Source organism: Eptatretus burgeri, chromosome 8 (genome assembly GCF_056783735.1).
Source record: "Eptatretus burgeri isolate ZD-2024b chromosome 8, Ebu_testis_v1, whole genome shotgun sequence".
Lineage (NCBI taxonomy): Eukaryota > Metazoa > Chordata > Myxini > Myxiniformes > Myxinidae > Eptatretus > Eptatretus burgeri.
This window is the reverse complement of record NC_140968.1, coordinates 29,698,757-29,725,619: the sequence shown is the minus strand read 5'-3', so window position 1 is coordinate 29,725,619 and position 26,863 is coordinate 29,698,757. Positions and strand designations below refer to the sequence as shown.

Below are 26,863 nucleotides of genomic sequence, written 5' to 3'. Positions count from 1 at the left end.
TTAATCGTGTATATGCGAAACCTTGTTTGTGGGCAGGGCTAGGTGTGAACTTCCTATCACAAAGGCACATGTCACGTGTGCAAAAAGGCCAATTATGACCTCTCCAGCCAGTGTGTGCCAGCCATGGTGGCCAGGCCATATTTAGGTATGTCGAGGCCCTGGAGCACATAAGTATGTCGAGGCCCCCTGTAATATTGCATGTAATATATGTTGTTGTTTACTGTGTGAATTTACGTGACAAAAACTACTGTTATATTTTTAATGGAATCAAAAGTATTTTTTATAAATAAAAGTATTCTTTATTCATCAAAATTCAAAAATAACTTTTAACATCATCAAAATTTTCAAAAGTAGGTACGACAGCTATTTTTTGGAAATAATGTAATAGACATCAGGTGGAACTATGTCTATAAAATCATCAGATACACAAGATCATGCTGCTGCTGAGGGGGAAGCTCACTTTGTCATATTGACTTGACACATCTTACGACTGGCAAAGTCATCCACAATTTCATCAAAGGACAGCTGGCACAGGAAGTCACTCTCAATGCTCATGCGTGTTAGTGAGTGCAGTCTTTCCTGTCCCATCGATGTTCTCAGTTGATCTTTCATGTGCTTCGTCTTCTAAAAGGACCGCTCCCCACTGCAGTTAGTAACCATGAGAACTAGGTACATATGCAGCGCTCTATCGGTGTTTGGAAACGTGTCCAAATCGCTCATTGCTCAGATTGTTTGGCTGCTCGTTCTTGAAAGCTTCAGCAAGGACAGCAAAATGCAAGAGCTCGTTGCCAAGGGTATCCTCTAAGTCATTAAAGTGTATGGTGACTGGATTATCGGCAGAAGCTTGAATGTCTGGTTCACTCATTTTGACTAGATGAGTGAAAAAAACGAATTTCTGACAAGCATCATCGAATGCAGCAATTCGCTGATCAAGAGTGGCGAGAAACTGATCAATAACCAGCTTAAAGCTGTCGTTGTAGAACATGTCAGGTTGCGTGAGATCAGCCTGTGGCTGCTGTGTGTCCACGTCTTCCAGCGGTACGAGCCGCACATTTCGACGACGATGTTTGACTTTCCGAAAATCATCAGTGCCTGATCTTGCCTTACCAGATTCTACGTCTGCGTCAAAGCTGTCATGTCGAGACGCAACAAATTCCTTTAGAAACTTCAACATAGCAATTGCTGTATTCAAGTCGAGCTTTGGGTCCTGCAATGTACAGATGGTCATCTTTAAACACTCAAGAATGTTGTTCCAGAAGACAGTGTAGAATCCGAATTCCAATCTCATCAGCCAATCCCGGGACTGCATCAGCAGCAGCAGTGATTTCCAAATCCTTGTTATCATCCCTTCCCATTCCCTCAGCGACATCGACTTCAGTATCGCCAGCGGTCGTATCTTCAGTTTCGACACCGCTTCATTTTCATAAAATTATTCTGCCTGCTATTGAGAACTTAAAGCGGATGATCCCTTGTACCACTGATCAATTCTCAGCATCTTTGTAATGACAGCAGCTACTCGATTTGCCTTTTCCTTAGCCTTCTTCCTTTTTGCTGCGCCACTCAAATGCACACGGTGATGGTCAGGCTGCTGACTCATGAGTCATTACTCATGATGTGCTGAAATGAAACAAAGGACAGCGATGTAGAAACAAAAGACAGATGTAGAAATATACTACTTCTACATCATAAAAACATTTCTAAAACCTAAAAAAATGGCAAATATGTTGAACAAGTATGTATGCTTACATTTACCAGTTATCCAGATTAAAGTTTGACAAAACTCCTGATTTTGTTTCAACTACTACCGTTTTTAAAATTGGATGGAAATTGTTGGTATTTATTGAAAGAAAACATTTATTTTCACAAAAATATGGAGGCTGCCATTTTATGGAGGCCTTGGAGCACGTGTTCCACTGGCTCTGCCATAAATACGGCCCTGATGGTGGCGCAGTGGGCTGTGGATCCCAGAGGAAAAGATGTATGTTTATTTTTATTGGGGCCACAGCCATAGGTGACAACCAAGAGAGGAGATTCTGCCCATGAGGAAGAGGAGGAATAAGTGTAGCAGTCTCCAACTACACGAGCCTCGACTGTGGATGAAAATAAAATATCGATCATTCTCTGGTGCACGAGAGTCGTCTGGTGTGCACGCGAGTCTGGACTTGAGTTTCCACTGGGGAGTCCATGACAGGAGAACAGTAAAGGCTCATGAAAGAGAGAAATGAGTCCAACCAGGAGAGAATAGAGAGGCTCATGTGGAATAGACCCAAGCTGTGATCACCCTGTGTTGTTGAGGGCCAGGAGGCCTCTACTCTGTCTAAAAAGGACAAAGGGGACCATGTGGCCAAGTTGAAGGTCTACTCATCACTGGACCTGCTTGTGGCTATTTAACTTATTCTGGACACCATCGGACACCATCATTACTGGCTGTCATCTCCCTCCTGGTCTCTAAAGCAGACACCACTGAGTCCTGCATCCACCCTGCACATCAGAGAAAGGGGAAGTCCTGCCTGCATTATTGTGTTGTTGTACAAGTGTGATCTGTGGCACCTAGTGGATTAAGATTTGAGCTTCTATTTCTCGTCCATTGTTTATAAGTTTGGCACATTCCCATTCTCCTCTTTGTCTTTTGACTCGCTTGGTTTGTTCTGTTTATGATAGCATCTTGTTGACCCTCTTCCCTGAGCTTTTCACACCAAAAAATATCCGTTAAGGGGTAAGAAAGCGTGTTTCAGCCATCTGTTTCCCGTGTGTGTTTGCCATCGATTTGAGTGAGTTTGTGGAATGGTAAACAGTGATATTGAATGCAGTGTCTCAAAGCCAGTTTCGGTTCATTCGTACAGTGTCAGAGTTAATCAGCGTGGATACGACATTCATTACACTCAGGATTAAAAGCATAAAGCAATTGATTCCAGTCCATTAAGCATAGCTTTGCCAAAGTTGCCAAAATAGCTTTAAATGTATGAAAAATGTCATGTTTGGTTAACAAGACTTGATTTCAATGAAGTGAATTTTATTTTTTCATTCTTTTAGATTCTTGATCTGAATGTGAAGTGTACATTTCTCATTATCAAGGAATCGGTCCCCTACATGAAGAAACGAGGGTGAGTCTTGCTTTCTGAATGTTCATTCTTCATGTCTGTTTTTTTATTTTAGGTTGAAAGGTTGACTTAATTGTATTGTTGCAACAATAAAATTGCCAAACTCCCTTCAGATCTTGCTCGTCAAGCTTTTAAGCAATGGATGACAATGTTTTGGTAAAACTTGGCTTTTGTTTGAGGGTTTATGGTTAAAATTCCACCTCTTTCCGAGTTTGCAGTATTTCCTTCCAGTTCTGTGATTGAGAGTTTGTGGCTGTATCCATCTCATCCACCACCTGTGTCCTCCCTAGCCCTCATTCTTCCCTACCCCCTTTATTCCTCCAAGTCTCCCTCTCCTCCCCCTCCCCCACCCCTCTCCCCTTTCTACTGTTTCTTTTCATTCTGTTACGTCCTGATCCATTCTGTGTTCTAGCTCCTCCACAAGCCTCGACACTGTGTACAAAAATAAAATTTAACCAGCAGGGACCAATGGAACATCTACACAATGTAAAATGTGACTTCCAGTCCTTAACTCCTCCCCCTCCCCCCTAAACCGAAAGTCATCAACCCCCCTCTCAAATCCCAAGTCCTCAACGTCCACCTCCCCACCCATCACAGCTCATTAACCTCCCCCCAACCGCACCATCCCAACGCTTCAACCCCCCAAACTCTGTCACATATTTGCTCTCCCACACTCTCCTCCCAACCCCAACTCTGCCCCCCCCCACACTCAAAAGCAAAAGGGCATTCCCACATCAATCATTACATATTTCTTCATGACCTCATCAAAACAGCAAAATATTTAACTCTCTCTTTCCCCTCCCATATCATGCTATCACCAACTTCAGAGAAACCACTATCGAAACAGCAACAGCATGGCTCCTACATATCACAGCCCATTATGGTTGCCTGTCCAACTCACAATGCCACAAGATATGAGGAAACTCCATGGAATTGTCCCTCTCAAGTGACCATGAGCAGCCTAATCGCACCAATAAACGACCCAAAACCAATTATCTTCTTCTTGATGCATATATACACATCGTTAAAAGTTAATAATGATGGATATTTTCTTTCACAATCTCATGAGATTCATGGAACTCTTCAGACTCAGACCTTTATAATGATGTGAGTATTACGGGCGCTGGTCGAGTCGTTTAAGAGAAATTAGTTGGAAATATTAGCAAGGACCCATGGAACCTCTGCATTAAATGCCCTTGCTCAATGCCCACATAGTTATAGTATTTAATTTGTTTGTGGGCAACAGACCGTTTCCTCAATCATTCCCAAAAATAAAATATGCTTGAAGCAAAAACATGCCCACTGCCTATGTGCATATCCAAAATGAAGATCAATTACTGCACCGTAGACCCAAGAAGGAAGCCAGACATAACATATACAACACACACACACACACACACACACACACACACACACACACACACACACACACACACACACACACACACACACACACACGTACTTTCAAAAGCTTTTTAATTTGAAGTTATAACCTTAACATAAGTAATTTACTGATTTCCCAACTGCCCGGATCATCTGCTGGGCACCCTTTTTCATCGCGGTTTCAATCCTTTCAGCCCAGAACCTCTTCAAACGGGGGATCCACAACCCCTGTCACCGATCCACATCAGTAGATTACTCAACATCAACAGACCCACAACCTCAAAGTTATGTCCAGACAGTCAGTCAACACAACAATGCAATATCCTTATTCAAACTTATTTAATTGTAACTTTTATTTAAAGTATTGCTATATATGAATAAATTTCATCATACACCACTTTATATAACAATATATTGAGTGATAAACACTTTGTATTGTAGACATGTCCATGACAAAGCACCTCCATCTAACCAGACTCAGCTGTTATTCAAATATTGAAACTGTCACCAACAACCGATTTTAACATGTTGCACTGCATATCTTAGCAACCACCAACAAATTATTTTATGCATATTTATAATGTAATTTATAAATATTATTTATTTATGTATTTATTTTATTTATTTATATAAAAACCTCCTTTATTTAATACAGATATATATATATATATATATATATATATATATATATATATATATATATATATATATATATATATATATATATATATATATATATATATATACATGTTTAAGCAATAATAATTACATATAGAATTTCCTCACCAAAATAAACAATTTATTATTATTATTGCATCAAATGCAATACAATATTAACTTGTTTCCATGAAAACCAACAAAACTTAAATAAAAGGTGACGATGAAGTCTAAAGACATTCTCACAAGACCTGATCAAACAATCAGCCAAATATCCTGTTTAACATGATGGAAAAAATCCTTCTCAGCACGTTCCACAAAATCATCCTTCACTGAACAAATTCTTGCAAATCTAAGTTGCTGAGATGAAAAGACATTGTACCCAATTTTGATTGGTACATTTCTACACGGAAAGGTGTCCAAGACTACCAGGAAACTGAAATCATCAACTTTATGATATGCACTTGTACTAAAACCATTCTGTCCAACTCTAACCAACACATCCAGATATGCAGCAACTGTACAATCATTACCACTCCTGTTTGCAATCAGGTTATCTGGATAAATCTTGTGAAGCTGCCTATAAAAAAAATTATAGTTAACCACACAAATATCATCTTACATAGACATGACAGAAGTAAATAGACACGATGATTTTTAAAGAATTTATTTCTTGAGCATTTGAAGTACATTCGATCCATTTTAGTACATACACTAGTATTTGGTAGACTTGCCATCTGCAGATTTCAATGCTTTTACTTTTTCAGGCATAGAACTAACGAGTTCCAAAATTTTCTCTTGTGGGATTTCTGCCCAGGCTTCCCACAAAAGGTTTAGGAATTCTGCCCGTGATGTTTGTTTCCTGGCTTTTTTTCTGCACAGCTTAATCCAATATCACCCAGAGGTGTTCAACTGGATTCATGTCACGAGACTGACTTGGCTATGGAAGTTGCTTGATCCCATTTCTGTCCTGCCATTCTTTGGTCTTTTTTGCAGTGTGGCATGGAGTTCCATCTTCCATGAACAGAGTGTAGTTTTTGACCATCTGACCAGTGGAGAAGACATGGAGAAGTCCATTCTCAAGGATAGAAATGTGTATCGTAGACTTGATGTTGCCAACACACTCCACAAGCTCTGACTGACCAGTGTTCCAGATTGCTCCCCAAACCATCATTGAAAAACCACCGTGTTTGAGTTGGCTGCAATCGGTTCAAAGAAAATTCTTGACTGGGAAGTCTCCAGACAATACGTGTCCACTGTCAAAAAATTGATTTGGGACTCATTTGGGACTCATCTGAAAAAAATGACAGTTTGCCAAAACTCCATGGGTCTGTTGGCCATCTCATCAGCCCACTTCTTTCTCCTTTGAATGTTAGCTGCTCTCAGAAGAGGTTTTCTCCTAGCTGCTCTCCCATAGTAGCCCTGTTGATGAAGGTACTGCACAGCAGTTCTTGAGCTAATTTGGACCTCTCTGCAACATCTGCTGCCTTGCAACGGGGAGTTTTCTCAATGGACCACTTGACAGCTCGAAGACATCTTTCTGAGAGCCCAGATCAACCAGAACAGGAAGCTGTGGATTCCTTGCCTTCACTGGTGAATTGCACAATCACCCGATTGACCGTAGAAAGCGGAATGCCAAGGTTCTGAGCGATCTGATGCTGGCTGACTCCACCTTCCGAATGGCCAATAATTCGTCCTCTTTGAAAATCGGAAAGTTTGTGTGCTCCCTGGGTTCGACGCATAGTTAATTGTCGTAAAAGACCCAGGAACTTGTTTCTGCAAAGAAATAGTCGAATATTAGTACAAATCGCTGAGTAAAACTGCGTTATACAGATGAAATGAAGAAATTTAACGTGTCTATTTACTTCTGTCATGTCTGTATATAACAACATGTATGAGATATTTTAGCTCAGCCTAATGTTTTTCTCCTTCATCAGTTTCTGCATCAATGAAAATTCACAGAAAATCAGAAACATGTCCGCTCGTCATGGGCTGCAATTCCCACCCATGGGAATACCCTTAACCTGTTGAAACATTATCCCACAAAGACACAAAAGTATTAAATTAAATGATATTAACAGCATCCTTAAATTTCTGCTAATCAAAACAATGAAAACTTGAGAATTTCTTTTTTTGAAAAGAATGCTCTATCAAACCTGACACATAAAAACTTATTAAAAGAGTTTAAAAAAACCTTGTCAATCACTTTGAAGAGTGAATCCCTCACTAGTACTAAATCCAAATTTGTATATAAAGTTGAAAATTCAAAAATTTCAACTGACTTGATATTCCATCCTCCATTGGGACCATACTTTGCACAGAGCATTGGTGCTGCCGAAGCAGTCTCCTTAGTCAGTGAGCACAATCCTGGACAGGTCGCCACTCCGACACAGGATACCAGCAAGTTGGCACTCATTTTGCCAACCTCGGAAGGATGACAGGTAGAGTCAACCCCACCTGGTATTAATTCAACAGCCAAGTGGGATTTGAACTCAGGATTCTAAGATCCCAAGCCCACTACCCTAACAGTTAAGCCAACACCAGGCGCACACACACACGCACACACGCACGCACGCACGCACGCACGCACACACACACACACACACACACACACACACACACACACACACACACACACACACACACACACACACACACACACACACGCACACACACACGTGTGTGTATTTGATATTGTGTGTGTGTACACCAGGCATACTTGATATTGAGGAATCTAATTCTACCTAAGGACTCTAAGGAAGAATTAATGCTACAGAAAGTGTTCATACCAGAATTCTTTTTAATTGCTGAACAATATTTCCTGAACTGTTCCTTAACAACTTGTAAGCCTGAGTTAACTATAACCGATAACTGTTTGATGGAACACTGCCTGGCACCCACTATAAACCTATACTTGTACGTGTTTTTATGAAGCTTACAAATCCAGAAAAGCCGAGGAATACAAAGATTTACCTCTTTACATTTAATACTCAAATTATTAACTAAAATTTCCTGATGCTCAGAGATAATATCTTGGTGACTTATGACAAGGAACACATGTGCTATTTCCTACACTGGTGAAAGTAACCATATCAATGCCTAACTCTCTTAATAAAACCTATACATAAAACTTTTTACAAACCACAAAAACATTATTGGCAGCCTTATCCGTTGGAACTATTATGTAGCTTTCATGGTGATCCCGAATGTCTTTACGAACACTCGGCTTGTTCAGCACTGGTTGAGACCGACCCAGTGAAAGCAAGCTCTGACCACTAAAACCTTAATCCTATTATCCAGGACTTCCACAATTCTGTTAAACCATGCATTAAAATTATATCATGCATCGTGGAAATATCGCTTGGATAGATTCCAATTGCACTGGCCCATCAGCTGACACCAGAGACCTCAAGCCTCAAGACAGAAGCCTGAGGCCTTTACTTGCTGTGGCCTTCACAAGGCCTGTAATGCCTATTGGCTGCAACCTTTCAATATCCCAGGTCGAAAAACCAGTTAAAACCAGTACACATTTTCAACTGGTCTCTATTGGTTCTAATTGGTCTTTAACTGGTCTCTATTGGTTTCAACTGGTACCAGTTAAATTCAGTCAGAATTCCAATTTCCCAGTTGAAAAAACCAGTAGCTCATATTTGTACCAGTTAGTCTTACTGGTTCCAGTTGATATCAGTTGCAATGTACTGGTCTTCCAGTTGATACCAGTTACAATGTACTGGTCCCAGTTGATACCAGTTATTAAATACAATTGTATTTCAACTGGTAATATATCACTCTATTTTAATTTCCATATTAAAACCAGTAAGAAACCAACTGGCTTTACTGGTACCAGTTGGCTACTGGTTTTCAACTGGTACCAGTTGACCAGTAAGCTACTGGTCTTTACTGGTTTTTCGACCTGGGATTTGATGATCATTTTAACAGTCGTTTTGGTCGTTTTACACTGAAGGGAAAACTTATTGGGAAGGCATGGTGATTGTGAATATGACATGTCCCAGATGTATCTGGCTTTGCATAGGGGCAACATGGTGGCTGTATGATTTTATTTTTCAAGGGACATTTGTAGGGGGAGGCAGGCCAGCTGTCCAACGAATGGGTGGAAAGGAGTGTTACACACAGATTGAAAGATGAACAAGCATATTATTATAGAGATTAAAGTACGATTATGAACATAATTCTAATCTCCTCTTCCTGTCCCATTTTTCTTTCCCACAGTGGTGGATCTGTTGTCATTGTGTCCTCTATAACCGGATATCAGCCTTTTCCTGTAAGCAAGATGACCTCTCCATATTTTGATTGAACATATTGTGCACTCACAGATCAATAGTGTTTCCCAAAACTATGGAATAAGGTGGATTGAAAATTTTAGTTGGTGGATGAGGATTTTCTTGGACTCTGTCTTGGTTTGCCTTTGTAAGATTTGTTGTGAGCCTTCCAGAAAAATCTAATGATGAGATACAAAAACTTCCTTTCCCTTTCTCTTGCAACATGCTATTGTAGATCAAAACCACAGGTGCTTGACTTTGCCTCCCAATTGGTCTATTTACTGAAAAGTTTCTCCCCATCACTTTCATCAATATCATTCTTGGATCTTTAAGGTTGGTTTCAGATGAATGATTAAAGTTTTTTACAATCTGCTTTGCATTATAAAAAGTTGTGTGGGTATAGTGTTGTTTGATTTACCATTAGTTCATTCTTCAATACTCACAAGCATGTCTGTAAAGCCTGAACAAAAAAACCCATTTAAGGTTTTTCACAGTGATAGTCGGTGGAGTAACAGCAGAGAAGATGCTTTAAAACTTAGAGGGGGGCGGATTCTGAGTACATCAACACCAATAAGGTGTGTGTGTGTGTGTGTGTGTGTGTGTGTGTGTGTGTGTGTGTGTGTGTGTGTGTGTGTGTGTGTGTGTGTGTGTGTGTGTGTGTCTCTCAGTGTGCTGTGTGTCCTCCATAACTCCAAAACCATGAAATCTAGCAGCCTGAAACTTTGCATGCATACTAAGGGAACTCCAAGAAAATGAAAGAGTGAAAATTTGGTGTTTGGGTTAATTAAAACACCCCTTTTGAAGATAATTAATGGCCTTATTTCATTATATCCTTTATCAAAGACATCCTCAGTCACCGCTCTCTTTGGGGTTTGAAGGCGTATCCTGGGTAACCTCGCTGGGTTCTGAAGCTGCCATGTTTTTTAGCCAGCTCAACCATGCTTTGACTTGGATCAAGCCATGATTTCTTAACAATCAATTAAAAATAAAAATAAAAACTTTCCTTATGCATATTATCCAATGCCTCTTCATCATAGCTACAAATCGCTGGGTACGTTGCAATACATATAAACGACCGGAGATGCCAGTGTTTGTGGATTTATTTCATTTCTGCACATGCCATAACCTCGAGAATCTCTTCAACTAAGCTGAATTACGAAATTTCAGCTCCAGAATCGAACTTAGAAGCAGTCCTAACTCCTTGAAAAAAAGTGTTCATTTGTCCAATTCGGACATATTTGACATTTTGGGCATCTCCGGGAGGTGTATGTTTCATGTGATGGTTCGGTGATTGCTTTTTGCATGCCAAGCGAGACGTTTCTTATCAACCGTTTTGTTGGAGTGCTTAAGCCACTTGGTGAGCGCTCTACAATATTGGCACTGTCACTGAATACTGGATGTCGATCGACTTGAACAAAGTTCAGATGCCACTCGCATGCGTTGTTGGCCATGTGTTGTTCTTCAGTGCAACAGGTGGTGGCTGGCTCGCTGAAAATGTGAAATTTTATTTTCTATGACATTTCCACTTTTTGTTCTTCCATTATATGCCCCGTTACTTCGGTATAGATAAATAGAAATAAAAATTAAACGTTTCATTTAAAAAAGTTTCTTTAACCATTTCGTGGATTGCTTGGTGAAGCCTCTTGGCATGTGTTCTTCAAGTTTCAATGGTGATACTGTGGTTCCTATACCGGAGGTAGGAAGGCAAAATAAGTTATATGAAACAATGAGTAAAAAATTGCCACAAAACTTTCAGTTTTGAAGGAGTGAATTGCCACATCACGGCAGGAAAGCCAAGAGGTACGCATGCTTGCTCTCTGTAGCCTGGATTTGAATCCCAACCCAGCTATAAACCATCATCCCGGTGTTTCACAGGCAGGGTGAGTCATCAATGTGTGTGCCATCTCTCAGATGAATGATAAACTGGGCGTCACATCTGCTGGAATCCCTCACCCATCACCCTCCATCACCCCTTCCCTCCACCTCTCTCATCCCTTTCTCACTCCTCTCTCCCTCCCAACCTTACCCCCTTTCTCTCCACCCCTCGATCTCTCTCCCACCCCATCCCCTACTCTCACACCTTTTCTCCTCTGTTGAGGGGACTTGTAGCATGTACAAATCAGATTCCGAGTGAGCCGACCTGTAGGGTGCAAAGGTTGCTGCATGTACGAGCATGCATGCATCCAAGCAGACAGACCATTGCCATGAAGACAGCATGGGTTTTAAATGCTCATGGCTCAGTTCTCAAAGTTTGTGCGTATGCTCATGTTTTTTTTTTGTACCTAAGTATGATATCTGGTTGTAATGCTTTGTTTTCAATGTTCATGCTCGATGGGATCAGAAGGTCGTATGTGAGCAGTAGGTACTTCCATGTTTTCAGTGATTGCTTTTGGTTCATGTTCTCACAAATTTTCTGGAACTAGGATATCAAAGTTTTTGCAGATGTGTCAGCAGATTACTTTACAAACTTTGTGTCGTCATGTGTACAGCTGTTCTGCATGAGGTTTAAAAAAAAAAATTATTGTGTGCGTGTGTGTGTGTTCAGTCTCTAAGCATCACATATCATTCTATTTGCTAATGCCACATCCACCCTTCACCTTTCTCTCTTCCTCCACCCCTCACTCCCTCTCTCTCTCTCTCATCCCTCCCTCCCACGGTGTACCTCCTCACACCCCTCCCTCCCGCAGTGTATAGCAGCGTTTATTCTTTCCCATCCTCTTTATCCTCACCCATCCCCTCCCTTCCCTCCATCCTCTCCCCTTTCCTCGCTTCCCTCTGTCTTCTCTGCCTTCCCTCCCCACCTTCTGCCTCCTCTCTCTCTCTCTCTCTCTCTCTCTCTCTCTCTCTCTCTCTCTCTCTCTCTCTCTCTCTCTCTCTCTCTCTCTCTCTCTCTCTCTCTCTCTCTCTCTCTCTCTCTCTCTCTCTCTCTCTCTCTCTCTCTCTCTCTCTCTCTCTCTCTCTCTCTCTCTCTCTCTCTCTCTCTCTCTCTCTCTCTCTCCTCTCTCTCCTCTCTCTCCTCTCTCTCCTCTCTCTCCTCTCTCTCCTCTCTCTCCTCTCTCTCCTCTCTCTCCTCTCTCTCCTCTCTCTCCTCTCTCTCCTCTCTCTCCTCTCTCTCCTCTCTCTCCTCTCTCTCAATCTCTCTCACTCTCTCTCACTCTCTCTCACTCTCTCCCCTCTCTCTCTCTCTCTCTCTCTCTCCCTCTCTCTCCTCTCTCTCCTCTCTCTCCTCTCTCTCCTCTCTCTCCTCTCTCTCCTCTCTCTCCCTCTCTCTTCTCTCTCTCCTCTCTCTCCTCTCTCTCCTCTCTCTCCTCTCTCTCCTCTCTCTCCTCTCTCTTCTCTCTTCTCTCCTCTCTCTCCTCTCTCTCCTCTCTCTCCTCTCTCTCCTCTCTCTTCTCTCTTCTCTCTCTCTCTCTCTCCCCCCTCCTCTCTCTCCACCCCTCCTCTCTCTCCACCCCCTTTTTAACATCCCTATCAGTGAAGCAATGGGTTGTATTTGCTAGTAAATAAATAAATAACCATACTTTAGGCCAGATAAGTCGGCTTGATGTCATTTTAAACCTTGCATTTAGGTCGTCATTGAGATTGATAGATTGAAAGATCATATCCTACTGACGAAAAAGAAGCAGCAAGAGTTGAAGGAAAGTTTATGCTAACATTTTGGAACTTTATTTGTTTTAGAGTTTGAGAGATAGAGAGCTGGGTTGCAAAGTTCATAACCAATCTGCTTCGGTCAACCATCTCAAAATGGTTTGAAAGTTTCAGTTGTTACAATGTGTTGGCTGCAATTCATTATTCCCATCACAAACCAATCGATGAGATTGTCGAATTCCAGTGAATGGATAAAAATCGATGTCGAGGAAGAACATACTGTTGCGAATTCTGGCCCGCCTGGTGTGCGAGCGATTGCATAACTCCAATCGCAACCGCGTCGCCCACCGGACGGACAATTCAGTCGTGCCCCTCCTGGAACTACCGCCAGGAGCCAGTCACGGGTGGGGGTTTAAGCCAATTGCCCACCAGTGCAGGATAGGGTTGCTCGCCAAATTCGACCTACCTAAGTACCTGCGCGAGTAGTCGACCGGGCGATCGTACCTCGCCGCAGGTCGGCCTAGGAGATGAACCGCTTAAGCGGTCCGTTCCGTGCTACAGTGATAACCGAGCGGTGTTATCGCCGACCTCGACAGATCAGATTCTCTTCTTTACCTGGGTGTTCAAAACCCACTACTAATTTATTCCGCGATTCAAGATGACACTTTCAAAAGGGAAAAAGACGACGAATGGGATACATTTCACACAAGGACATTTATTATAACACACACGTATTCAGAAGCAAGGCAGTCATGCAATGTACAAGAAACAAATAGAAAGCGTTACTACCGAATACGAGCAATGTACAGTCACATACACAGGTCTACTTATCGGGACACGGCGCCACAGCAGTCATACAAAAGCAAAGAAAAACCCTCCCCATAGGCAGGGAGGTAGACAGGGTTCGTAAACCTTTATGGCACGGCACCTGGAGGACCGAACGATTCCCGTGAGACTGGAGGGTCTTACCTGTGCCCTCGTGGCGCGACGGTGGGCAGGTCGCGACGTCGACCCCCCACGGCCTTGCGTAGCTGCGCCTGAGCTCGGGCCCCTGGCGTGGTCAGCGAGCTCTCTCCGCTGTTGCTGCTGGTGCTTTCACGACCCACGACCGAACAAGAAAGGACAGAAGGGCAGAAGGAGCTTCAGGACCAGAGAGAGAGAATGGCATCGATGACCCAGACAGAGAGCTCATGGACCAGAGAGAGAGAGAGAGTGAGTGAGCTCGACCCTGGCCACCAAGAGAGAGAGAGAGAGAGCGAGCTCGACCCTGCCCACCAAGAGAGAGAGGCACTCGACCCCAACAGAGAGAGCTCATGGACCAGAGAGAGAGCAACGTCGACGGCCCAGGCAGAGAGAGAGAGAGAGAGAGAGAGAGAGAGAGAGAGAGAGAGAGAGAGAGAGAGAGAGAGAGAGAGAGAGAGAGAGAGAGAGAGAGAGCGAGCTCGACCCTGGCCACCAAGAGAGAGGGGCACTCGACCCCGACAGAGAGAGCTCCTGGACCAGAGAGAGAGAGAGAGAGAGAGAGACGTCGACGGCCCAGACAGAGAGAGAGAGAGAGCGAGCTCGATCCTGGCTACCAAGAGAGGGGAGCACTCAACCCCAACAGAGAGAGCTTCTGGACCTCACACGCAGTCCGCCTTATATAGCACGGGGCTCCGCCCCTTCGCTCCTCCCCGTTTTCGGCTCCACTTCCCTTCGATAAGGTTCCCGAAAAGGGGGGTTCCCTCACCCCGACCGCCTCACGCTGTTCATCCACCAATCGGCGGCGAGCTGCCCTCCCCCTGCCTCCGTCACACTCCTCGGAAAAACAGGCGGGAAAAAATCCGCGCGCCCATCGGAACTCTTTTGGTTCGCTTTTTCGTTCGACGGTTTTCAACGCGGCTTGTTGCTTGCATGGAGGTTTGTTCAAAATAACAATCGAAAAAGAAAAACGGCTATCTCAAAGAGTCGCAGCCCGATGAATCACACAAGTTCCCTTTAAACAACGGTGGGGAAATATCTGCACATAAACTTAGTGTCATAACTGATCTAAGGACCCTTTATGGTGTATTGCGAATTTCCACAGCCGTAACACTACCCCCTCCCTTTTTTACAGACTCGTCCCGAGTCGTCGAATTTTCATGTGCCATCATGTATAAGTTCTCCCATAGTACGATTTACCTTTGGATCCCTGAGTGCGACATTCAGTGTATTTGTGTCCCCAAAATAAATAACCTATGGGCTGAGTAACTAACTAAACAAACCCACTCATACAGATGACTTAAATAAATTGCCGGCGCTAAGACTCACATGCCGGGAGCGCAAAACACATTTACAAGTACATCTTAACCTTACAAATTTACACTAAACCATGGCCCAGGATCGATGGACTCTGAAAGAAAAAAAAACAGCAGGGAGCCAGGCTGCTCACACGCAGTCTCTGGCTCATGCAACAATGCAGGAGACAGGGAATGTGGCCGGCTGCTTACACGCAGTCCAAGGCCTTCCACCTTTTGAAATGGGCGCAGTGAACCACAACGGTGCATGGGCTGCACAAACGCAGTCCCGTGTTGCAGCTGCCATCAGAGCAGTCCCTGCAAACTTGCGCGAGGATCCTGGCGCATATGGCAATGAACAAGGGGGGGGGGGGAATGCAAAACAGAACGGGGCAAAATGAACGAGGGCAGCAGGTATCGGCCAAGGCAAAGGCAGGCAAGGCCAAACAAGGCCACTGTAGCAAACACAGCCAGAAGATGAAGTGACCGGCACAGGCCTTGAAGAAAACAGCCAGCTGATGAAGTGGCCGGCACAGGCCTTGTAGCAAACACAGCCAGCAGACGAAGTTGGCCAGCCTTTTGCCTTGAAATGGAGGTTGGTGGAGGGAGTGCGGTGGTGCTGGCCACTCGGAAGGCAAGCTCGGACCTACCCTACTGTATCCCTCCCAACCTATCGCCTTTGCCTGTCTCTGTCCATACCCACCCCCTTAATTTGTCAAAACCCAATTTAGCACCAACTTTTTTTCTTTTTTTTTTCTATTTTCACTTCCCCACTATAAATCCGTCTCCTAACCCCCTTTATCGTCGTTGTTCGACTAACCTATCGTCTCCTAGCCTACTTCCAACCCCTACGTTCCCTTCCTGGAGGGGAATAAGGGAGAGCTAGCGTCCTGTGTCAAGGCCCAACTCAAGCCTCAGGATGGCCTCCTCAGATTTCAGCAATCTTAACCCAAAGTGGGTCCAGCGGCCCACAACGAGAGCGAAGGGAAGGATGGTGCGGAGGGGTACACTTCCTAATCTACCCTAACATTTATTCCTTGAACTACCCCAGGGCTTTCCAAAAGCGCCTCTCGCTTTAAACTATCGGTTCTAAAAACCAAGATTCCCGTCGCCTGTGTTGGTGTCTTCACAATTTTGGGCCTCGCCCTCCAATTTTCCTCCCGTGCCCTCACACGGTTTCGTGGCTGGGACGCGTGGCTCCCTTGGCAGGAACTACCCTCTGCCGATTCCCCAACGATGGCACCTTGGGCACTACACTGCCTTCGAGCCTACCAGCTCCCTAAAACTGGGGAGTGCCCTCCATGGCAACTCCACCTCGATGCCCACGTGGCGTGTTGGCGCCCCGGGTCCCTTTCCGAGGGTCGCCCGTGCCCAGTACACTGCCCCCATGGCATATGGCGCCCCGGGCCCCCGCATCATGCGGGCGCACCCGTGCCCACTACACTATCCCGGCCCCCCATGGGCCCTTGGTCTACCGCAGCAGACTAGCTCGGTGCCCGGGGTACCCACTCAGCGATACTCACCGTTCGCAGCCACGATCGCAGCCCGTCAACAGGGCTCCTGCACCCCTCCAAGCGGGTATCGATCCTACTTTCCCACCAACAACAAAACGACCTCCATTTTGTCAATTTGACTAACCCACTAACTCGCATTACACTGACCCCGGGGTCCCTTGGGTGGGAATCACTCCTCCCCCCCAATCACTCATCGCACCATGCATTCCACAATCACTCCATACACACAGACCAGCTGGACTCATTCACTTATCAAGCCTCCACCTCACAACTCTTCAACACACACCGCTGAATTCTGCCATCCTGCTCACTACATCCCCGAACTACCTTGTCCTCCCACGTCGTCCCTTAAACTACAGCACGTTCCATTTAACACTACGTAGCTGAGCTACGTCCCCACTACACACTCACAGTCTGTCTCCAAATCTAAAAATCATTTTCCCAACCTAAATCTCAACTAGAATCCCTCTAACTAATCCATTCCACAGGCTCTATGAGAACTTACCCCTGCCCCATGAAGCCGGTCTAACTAAGCTAACCCTTCCCCCTAGCTAGTGCCATCCTGTGCCCTGGACAGGGGTCTTCCACCCCTTGCCCAGGGAATCCTGTTCACCCGAAGTGAGGCCTGCTTTTTTTTTTTAATGCGCACCACCAGCGTGGCAACTCGCAACCTGCGCTCCTTGCCCATGACGTCATGGCAGCTGTTCGCACACCTTGTACCTCGTCCCTCTTGGACGGTACCATCCGGCAAGGATTCACCCTCCTGCCGGATTCCAACCACACGTGCAGCCATGACGTCATCCTGCGCATCAAAAAACAAGCCCCTCATTTCGAGGGGTTCCCCACACGAACACATGTGCTCTGCCCATCGGAGATTCACACACACGCTCGCGTGGAGAACCCATCCGGTCCAAATCCGTATCCAGCCTACCTTTTGTCCGTCGCGGGATCGGCGACATTCACTGCGGGCATTTCCCGACCGGGCTTCACTCCTGCAAGCGCACACGTGGCGGCCTCGTGCGCTGCATGGCACGAACCTCCCGCTCGCTGCTGGGTAAACCCGGCGCGGTCCCCAAAACAGCTACGGCCGCTACTCGGCCTTTGTCCCTCTGTCGCCGTCGTCGTCTCCATTCGACCCACGCACACCTGCGTGTCAGGACGCTCACACACCATTCCATGACATTCACACTGGGAGACGTGGCTGCGTGCTCCCGCATGCCCACCGTCATTTCCCTTACATACAGCGACCTCACACACGCTGTTCCTCTCGCACTCGGCCGCTCACTCGCACACGGCTGTTCGCTCACACATGCCATACTACTCATGCACATGGTTTCTTCCCCACACGGCGTGCTGGAAGGCACGCACGTCGGCACACTCGCAACCACACCACTCACGCACGGGATTTCACTCCCACTCGGGGTCTCATCCACACATGGGGTCTTTGTCACCCACCCGGTCACTCTCACACGCGCCCTTGCACCCACGCTATGTGCACGTCGCAGCACGCATTTCGCTACACTCCTGAACACACAACCGGGATAATCGCACTGGGGATTTGCACCACCACAAGGGGTTCCGGGGTCTCCAAACCCCGCAAGCTCCGTGTGCACCCGTCCACAGCACTCGCCCCCTCTACCTCGCAAAGCTCGACTGGACCCACCTGGTCGAGATCAGCTTCAAGGGAGCATAGCGTCTCCCTCCGTTCCCGAAGGAAGCTATCCGGCTGCTTGCACTGGGTCACGACACATTCCCCGAGTTCCCCCTCATCGTCCTCCACTAACTCTGTGTGTATGCTCGTTTTTCACCCCGTCTTTATCGTGTAGTCTCTCCTCTATTTTTTTCTATCTCCCGAGTCTCTATATGTTTTATTTCTTTTATCTCTTTTATCTCTTCGTGTTTATTAGAATTCCTTTCTGGATCTTCGTCTCTTTTGATTTTTCGGACGTCGTCACCTCGTGTCTCGTCTTACACGTTTCAGTTACCTGGGCTCCCGTTATTATTTCCACTGTCTCCATTTTCAGGGTTTGCCCTAATTGTTGTTTCATCCAACGAGTGATGTCAATGAAGTCCCGCACCACTAACATTATTCCCTGTGGTGCTGTCACACATCCCACCTCATTGTGCTGTTCTACTTCCTGGCTCCTTTGAGTCGTTCATCCTCTCGGAGCTTTTTGAGTTGTTCATTCTCTTTCCGGAGTTTTCCATCTCTGTGGACTCAAATTTTGCTCTCCCCTCGAGCTGGTTAATTTCAAACTCGTATAGTTTTTATTTTCTCTCCCACTGTTCCTCATGCTTTTCAGCCTCCAATCTCATCGTTTCTTTCAATTGGCTCATTTCCTTCTTGTGTTTCATTCGCTGTTCTTGGTCTATCTCCTCGCACTCCAGCCTCGCCTTTTCTTTCAATTGGTCAACCTCAAATTCATGTTCTTTTTGTTTTCTATCCCATTGTTCCTCTCGTTCTTCCCTCTCCAATCTCGTTGTCTCCTTCAATTGACTGATTTCTCCTTCCTGCTTCATTCCTTGCTCCTTCACTTTCTCCTCGTTCTCCAACCTATTTTTTTTCCTTTTGTCGTTCAGTTTCAAATTCATACTCTTTTTTTGTTTTCTATTCCACTGTCTTTCCTGTTCCTCATTCTGCAATCTCGTTATTTCCTTCAATTTCCTGATTTCTTTTTTCCTGTTTTATTCCTTGTTCTTTCAGTACTCTTTCTTGTTCCTCAATCTGTAATCTGGCCTTCGCTTCCAGCTGTTCGATTTGTACAGTGTGGTTCCTTAACATTTCATTCTCTGTTTCCGTTCTTTCCTCTTTCAACGTTCTCAGCTCGTTTTGTAATTTTCTCTCTTTGGTTTTGTGTTCCAGTTTCTCATAACTTTTTTTTCCATTTTTCCTCTCTCTCTTTCCATGCCTCCTTGATTTCATCCCTTTTCTTGCTCATCTCATCCCTTTTCTTGCTCATCTCTGCATACTTCAACCTTGCTTCTTCTCTTTTTTGTTCCTGATATTCCTGTTCTCTTTTTACCTTCTCCTTAAGTTGCTTTACTTCCAAATTGTGTTTCTGTTTTTGCTCCTCCACTTTGTTTTCCATTCTTCTTCAAATTGTGTCCGAAGCTCGCCAATGTCTGCCTGCCTCGCCCGCCATGACCACGTGGTTTGAAACGGTGTCTGAAAGCACTAGCCTCGTGTCGTGCTGTTCGTTGCACTAAAAATATCCGCCTGCTCCGTGCCGCGCCGAGGTGCGATCGCACCGCCATTGTGCGACTCTGTTTGCCGGCAAAGTTCATGCTCAGAATATGGGGGTGAGCTCCCCCATTGATTAAAATTATACAAAGAACCGTCCGGGGCCATTGATCCTATATTATTACACATTCCTAATACCCCGGCACCCGTTCGCCTTGAAAAGCCATCTTATTTCGCGGAATTCAATTTAATTTGCTCGAATTTGGTGGGAATCGAGGGTCGCTCCACTCACCCCTGAACTGATTCCCGTGAATTTAGTTGGAGGCGGGATGGATTTGAATCCCACTCCCGGACACCAGTGTTACGAATTCTGGCCCGCCTGGTGTGCGAGCGATTGCGTAACTCCAATCGCAACCGCATCGCCCACCGGACGGACAATTCAGTCATGACCCTCCTGGAACTACCGCCAGGAGCCAGTCACGGGTGGGGGTTTAACCTCACCACGATCGTGCCAATTGCCCACCCGCGCAGGATAGGGCTGCTCACCAAATTCGACCTACCTAAGTACCTGCGCGAGTAGTCGACCGGGCGATCGTACCTCGCCGCAGGTCGGCTTAGGGCACGAACCGCTTAAGCGGTCCGTTCCGTGGTACAGTGATAACCTATCGGTGTTATTGCCGACCTCGACAGATCAGATTCTCTTCTTTACCCGGGTGTTCAAAATCCACTACTAATTTATTCCGCAATTCAAGATGGCACTTTCAAAAGGGAAAAAGATGACGAACGGGATACATTTCACACAAGGACATTTATTATAACACACACGTATTCAGAAGCAAGGCAGTCATGCAATGTACAAGAAACAAATAGAAAGTGTTACCACCGAATACGAGCAATGTACAGTCACTTACACAGGTCTACTTATAGGGACACGGCGCCACAGCAGTCATACAAAAGCAAAGAAAAACCCTCCCCATAGGCAGGGAGGTAGACGGGGTTCGTAAACCTTTATGGCACGGGACCTGGAGGATCGAACAGGTCCCGTGAGACCGGAGGGTCTTACCCGCACCCTGATGGCGCGGTGGTGGGCAGGTCGCGACGTCGACTCCCCACGGCCTTGCGGAGCCGCGCTTGACCTCGGGCCCCTGGCATGGTCAGTGAGCTCTCTCCGGCGTTGCTGCTGGTGCTTTCACGACCCACGACCGAACAAGAAAGGACGGAAGGGCAGAAGGGGCTTCAGGACCAGAGAGAGAATGGCGTCGACGACCCAGACAGAGAGCTCATGGACCAGAGAGGGAGTGAGCGAGCTCGATCCTGGCCACCAAGAGAGAGAAGCACTCGACCCCGACAGAGAGAGAGAGCTCATGGACCAGAGAGAGAGAGAGAGAGAGAGAGACGTCGACGGCCCAGACAGAGAGAGAGAGAGAGAGAGAGAGAGGAGCACTCGACCCCGACAGAGAGAGAGAGAGAGAGAGAGAGAGAGAGAGAGAGAGAGAGAGAGAGAGAGAGAGAGAGAGAGAGAGAGAGAGAGCTCGACCCTGGCCACCAAGAGAGAGGAGCACTCGACTTCGACAGAGAGAGCTCCTGGACCAGAGAGAGAGAGAGAGAGAGAGAGAGAGAGCTCAACCCTGGCCACCAAGAGAGAGAGCGAGCTCGACCCTGCCCACCAAGAGAGAGGAGCACTCGACCCCGACAGAGAGAGCTCCTGGACCTCACGCGCGGTCCGCCTTATATAGCGCGGGGCTCCGCCCTTCGCTCCTCCCCGTTTTCGGCTCCACCTCCCTTCGATAAGGTTCCCGAAAAGGGACGTTCCCTCACCCCGACCACCTCACGCTGTTCATCCACCAATAGGCGGTGAGCTGCCCTCCCCCTGCCTCCGTCACACTCCTCAGAAAAACAGGTGGGAAAAAATCCGCGCGCCCGTCGGAACTCTTTTGGTTCCCTTTTTCGTTCGACGGTTTTCAACGCGGCTTGTTGCTTGTGTGGAGGTTTGTTCAAAATAACAATCGAAAAAGAAAAACGGCTATCTCAAAGAGTTCCAGCCCGATGAATCACACAAATTCCCTTTAAACAACGGTGGGGAAATATCTGCACATAAACTTAGTGTCATAACTGATCTAAGACCCTTTATGGTGTCTTGCTAATTTCCACAGCCGTAACAATACATTCTGGCAGTTTGAGATGATGGCATTGTAAATGGCATATCATCGAATAATTTACAGGGATCATACAAGATGCATAAATATATGATTGTGTTGGAAAGAAGTACAATAGACGAATATAATTTGGCCAAATAATGATAGAATGATTTCTTACTTGTTCGACTGGATTGCACAGAGGTTGCACGTTTTTAGCTCACCTGGACTTTAGTCCGGTGAGCTTATGCAATTGAGCAGTGTCTGTAGGTCAATCAGCGAGTCTAAACACCGCAGCCATTATCGCTTGAAACAAACACATGATTTTGATTAAACTTTGCCACAAGCTTCATATGTGATGTAACGAAGGTGTATTGACCACATCAAAATTTGCGCTCATTAATGAGTTGAAATCAGGCTTAAAACACGAAAAAAATTCCTGCCCGAACTGACAGGGGGCGATGCATCAGCAGCGCAGCCATGCCCTCAACAAAAAACACGACTTACGTCCTGTAAACATGTAATGTTGTAATCAGCATTGAAAGGGCTTCCTTTCAACCAATTACGTAACCAGATTCCGTGCGTGAGCAAAACTTCGATGCTTTATGATGTCATTGACTGTTGCTCCTGATCCTGGTGAGTTTCAGGACCCAAGGTCCTATTTTCTTTCACTTGTCAGGTCTGTATCCGATTATCAACCTGACTATAAACTGTTGGATTGGTGCTTCGTAGGCTGGGTTGCACCGCCGATTGGCAGGATTTCTAATTTTCAACTAGTACGTTGCCTGTTTGATGGATGGGACAATAAGCTGGGTGTTCTGTCTGGTAGCATTAAATACGGTGTTCCTTCGTCTTTTGTGAAGACGAAGGCAGTTATCACCAGCACCCTGAATAAGTTTCAAATTCCTACTGAAACTTACAGGATGCAGCCCGTATAGTACCACTGATCAAACCAGCAATCACAATTATTTTATAATACATTTATTTCAGACAATATTACTGAATGTACTGTAAATGATGCTTAAATGGAAATGTCTTCTCCGATTACCCCTTCACAACTGACCCGAAGAATCTTTGCTCACTTATTTTCCGTTTTGGGGTCTGGTGTGAAGTACAGTGCCAGTGTTTCTGCGTAGTGTTTTGTTTAAATCATTCACGACTCTCTTGTTTTCCAGGAAATAGGGCCTTACAGTGTCAGCAAATCTGCCCTTCTGTCCCTGACTAAGACACTGGCACCAGCCCTTGCCGACCACAACATCCGTGTGAACAGCTTGGTACCTGGTTTCATCCGTACAAAATTCAGTTCTTATGTGAGTTATGGGAGCCCACGGGTGGATGATTTCTGTCGATGTACATACGTGATTGAAAATTTGATTTTGACGAGCAAAAGGAGTCATCGCTTTGCTGACACATTTCATGAAAAGACAACATTGTTGCACTTCACAAACATTCTGCCCATTCACTTTATAATTTGCCCGAGGTCATCATCCGTCGACTAACATCACCTTCATCAACCATCCTTGCTGCTTATATATGGCGTGAGCAAAAATCACTTCTGCTTCACTGCGAAGCTCAGTGTTGGATGCTTTAGTTTAAACCTGAGTGGATGAAATGAAACATTTTGAAAATTTTGAATGATTCCAAAACACTAACATATATAAAGTGATGTTTCGTAATGTGTTTCGTAAAGTGATGTGAAACGTAATGTGTTTCAACTTTTTTTGTCAGTGAATTGTACACAGTAAACCCTCCAATTTTATGGGAGTTAGTTTCCTGGAGAATGCAACATTAGTTAAAACCACGATCATGGAAACAAAGGGCCAATGGGAAGAGGGGTTCGGGTCCTGGACTTCGAGAAAATATCAAGGTAGATTGACGGAAGCCATAAATAAACACATTACGATTGAAATAAATCCGTAAACATATATTTGTATATGTATATATACAGTATATATATATATATATATATATATATATATATATATATATATATATATATATATATATATATATATATATATATATATGTATATATATATATATGTATAAATATATATATATATATATATGTATGCATACATGTATGTATATATATATATATATATATATGTATGCATACATGTATGTATATATATATATATATATATATATATATATATATATATATATGCATACATGTATGTATATATATATATATATATATATATATATATATATGTATGCATACATGTATGTATATATATATATATATATATATATATATATATATATATGTATATATGTATGTATATATATATATATATATGTATGCATACATGTATGTATATATATATATATATATATATATATATGTATGCATACATGTATGTATATATATATATATATATATATATATATATATATATATATATATATATGTATGTATGTATGTATATATATATATATATATATTGTTGCGGTATTCGCGCCCGCCGGCGTGCTGACGGCCACGTAACTCGAATCGCGGCACGTCGCCCACCGGACGGACAATCCAGTCGTGACCCTCTCGGACTAACGCCGGGAACCAGTCACGGGTGGACCTTTCGGTCTCACCGCGATCGAGCCAATCAGCCCCCGCGTGGGATAGGGTTGCTCGCCAAATTCGACCTACCTAAGTACCCACGCGGAGGGTAGACCGGGCGATCGCACCTCGCCGCAGGTCGACTTCGGACACGGGCCACTTAAGCGACCCGTTCCGTACTATCAGAATAACCGAGCGGTGTTATCGTCGACCTCGACGGTTCGATTAATTATCGGGCGTACTCAGCCCACTACCAACCCTTTACGTGAAGCAAGATGAGGGTTCAATGGGAGAAAAAGACGAAGCGAAGCGGGAGAACAGTTCAATAATAAAGCACATTTATTCGCGGCACACGGGAAGCACACATATTCAATTCCACCAAAAGCACACAAAAAAAGAAAACACAATTCCATTTACACAAAAAGCAAATATAAAAGCGAAGACAATGCAGAGCTAATACCGACTACCGAGCACACGGCAACACTTATACAATTCTACTTCACAGACGGCGCCGACAACACATACCCAAAACCAAGGAAAGAATACCCCCAAGAATGAGGCGGGCCTGAGGCCGAGACCGGGTCGCGCCTACCCGTCTGGTGATGAGACGCGGAGCGGCGATGGCGCCTCACTCCGCGGGCCTCGCGGACAGTGTCTGGCAGGGGGTGGGAAAGGGGCCCCCTTGGTCGCACTATCTCAGCGCGGGGGGAAACAGGAGGGGGTTGCTGATGCTCGGGGTATAGAGGATCTTTATTATCCCTGGTGTGCGTCTCCACCTCGGCCAGGTCGCGCTGCCGGCCTTCCTCGGGCGTGCAGCTCCCGGCACCGTCGCGAGCACCCCTCGTCTGCCTTCGCCGCTGCCGCCTCTCCGCCTCTGGACTCTCCACCCTGGACTCTTCTTTGGGCTCTCCTCGTTCGACTCTCTTCAGCTTCTCCAGCTACTGCAGGCTTCGGGCTCCAGACTTCCACACGGCTCTGACTGACGAACACGGTCCTTTTATCCCCCCGTAGCTTCGCCTTTGACCCCCTCCCTTTGACCTTTCACCTCGCTCCCCATTGGCCCGAGAAAAAGTGGGCGTGAAGGCTTTTTGATCCACAAATTTGCATATATCGATGGTCCTGGAGGCGGGGCCAAATCGCCCCTCGCTCACCGATTGGACGGCAAAAAGTGGGCGTGTGTCGTTTTTGATCCGTTTTTGAAGCACAAAATCCGTGATTTTGTACACGCTGTTCGACGCGCGCTCTGCACGAATCCAACACCGGTACCCACAGCGGGGCAAGAACGGTGGCGATGCTACGGTTGCGAGGTGTGACGTGAAGGTCGTGGCGGTTGTGGTGAAGCGGTGGTTGTGGTCGGTGGTTGATGTTGTGGTTGTGATCATGGCGGTTGGTCCAAAATAAAGATAGTAAAAGAAAAACGGCTATCCTGAAGAGTCGCAGCACGCATAAATGACATGTATTCCCACTAGACAACGGGTTTGGACCTAACTACACATGCACTTACCGAGATACCTCACCTAAGGGACCTGAATGGTGGTTTGCGAATTTGGTAACCACAACACTACCCCCTTCCCTTTTTACAGACTCGTCCCGAGTCATCAAATTTTTCGTGTGCCATCATGTGTAGTTTTCCCCTAGTACATTTTACCTACGGATCCCTGAGTGCGACATTCATGGTATTCGTGTCCCCAAAATAAATAACCTGAGGGCTGCGTAACTACCTAAACAAACTCACTCACACGGACGACTTAAATAAAATTGCCGGTGCTAGACAGACATGCCGGGGGGCGCACTCATATTTACAGTACATCTTAACCTTAACTTACAAATTTTACACTAAACCATGGCCCAGGATCACTGAACTCTGCAAAAAGAAAGCAGTTAGCAGGGAGCCAGGCTGCCCACATGCAGTCTCTGGCTCAAACAATGCAGGTGACAGGGAACGTGGCTGGCTGCTCACACGCAGTCCAAGGCCTTCCCTTTTGAACTGAACGCCGTGAACCACAACGGTGCATGGGCTGCACAAACGTAGTCTCCGTGCCAGCTCAAGTGGCACACGCAATGAGCACAACGGATGGATGGATGAACACAAACACGGTGCACGGGCCGCCACTGCAGGCCCGTGTTGTAGCTGCCAACAGGGCAGTTCTTGCAGCTTGCAAACTGTTGCTTTCTGATCCTGGCGCACATGGAAACGAACAGGGGGGGG

General features: G+C 45.5%; 1 protein-coding gene across 2 annotated transcripts in view; it reads left to right on the top strand.

The window, feature by feature from the left end:
• Positions 1-26,863, top strand: part of LOC147021428 (dehydrogenase/reductase SDR family member 4-like) — a 53,714-nt gene that overhangs the window by 15,638 nt on the left and 11,213 nt on the right. For both annotated transcript variants that reach the window (XM_085891357.1, XM_085891356.1), the window contains exons 4-6: positions 3,034-3,104; positions 9,372-9,423; positions 23,270-23,404. In XM_085891357.1, the coding sequence (XP_085747483.1) occupies positions 3,034-3,104; positions 9,372-9,423; positions 23,270-23,404 (258 nt within the window). The remainder of the gene's footprint in view (positions 1-3,033; positions 3,105-9,371; positions 9,424-23,269; positions 23,405-26,863) is intronic.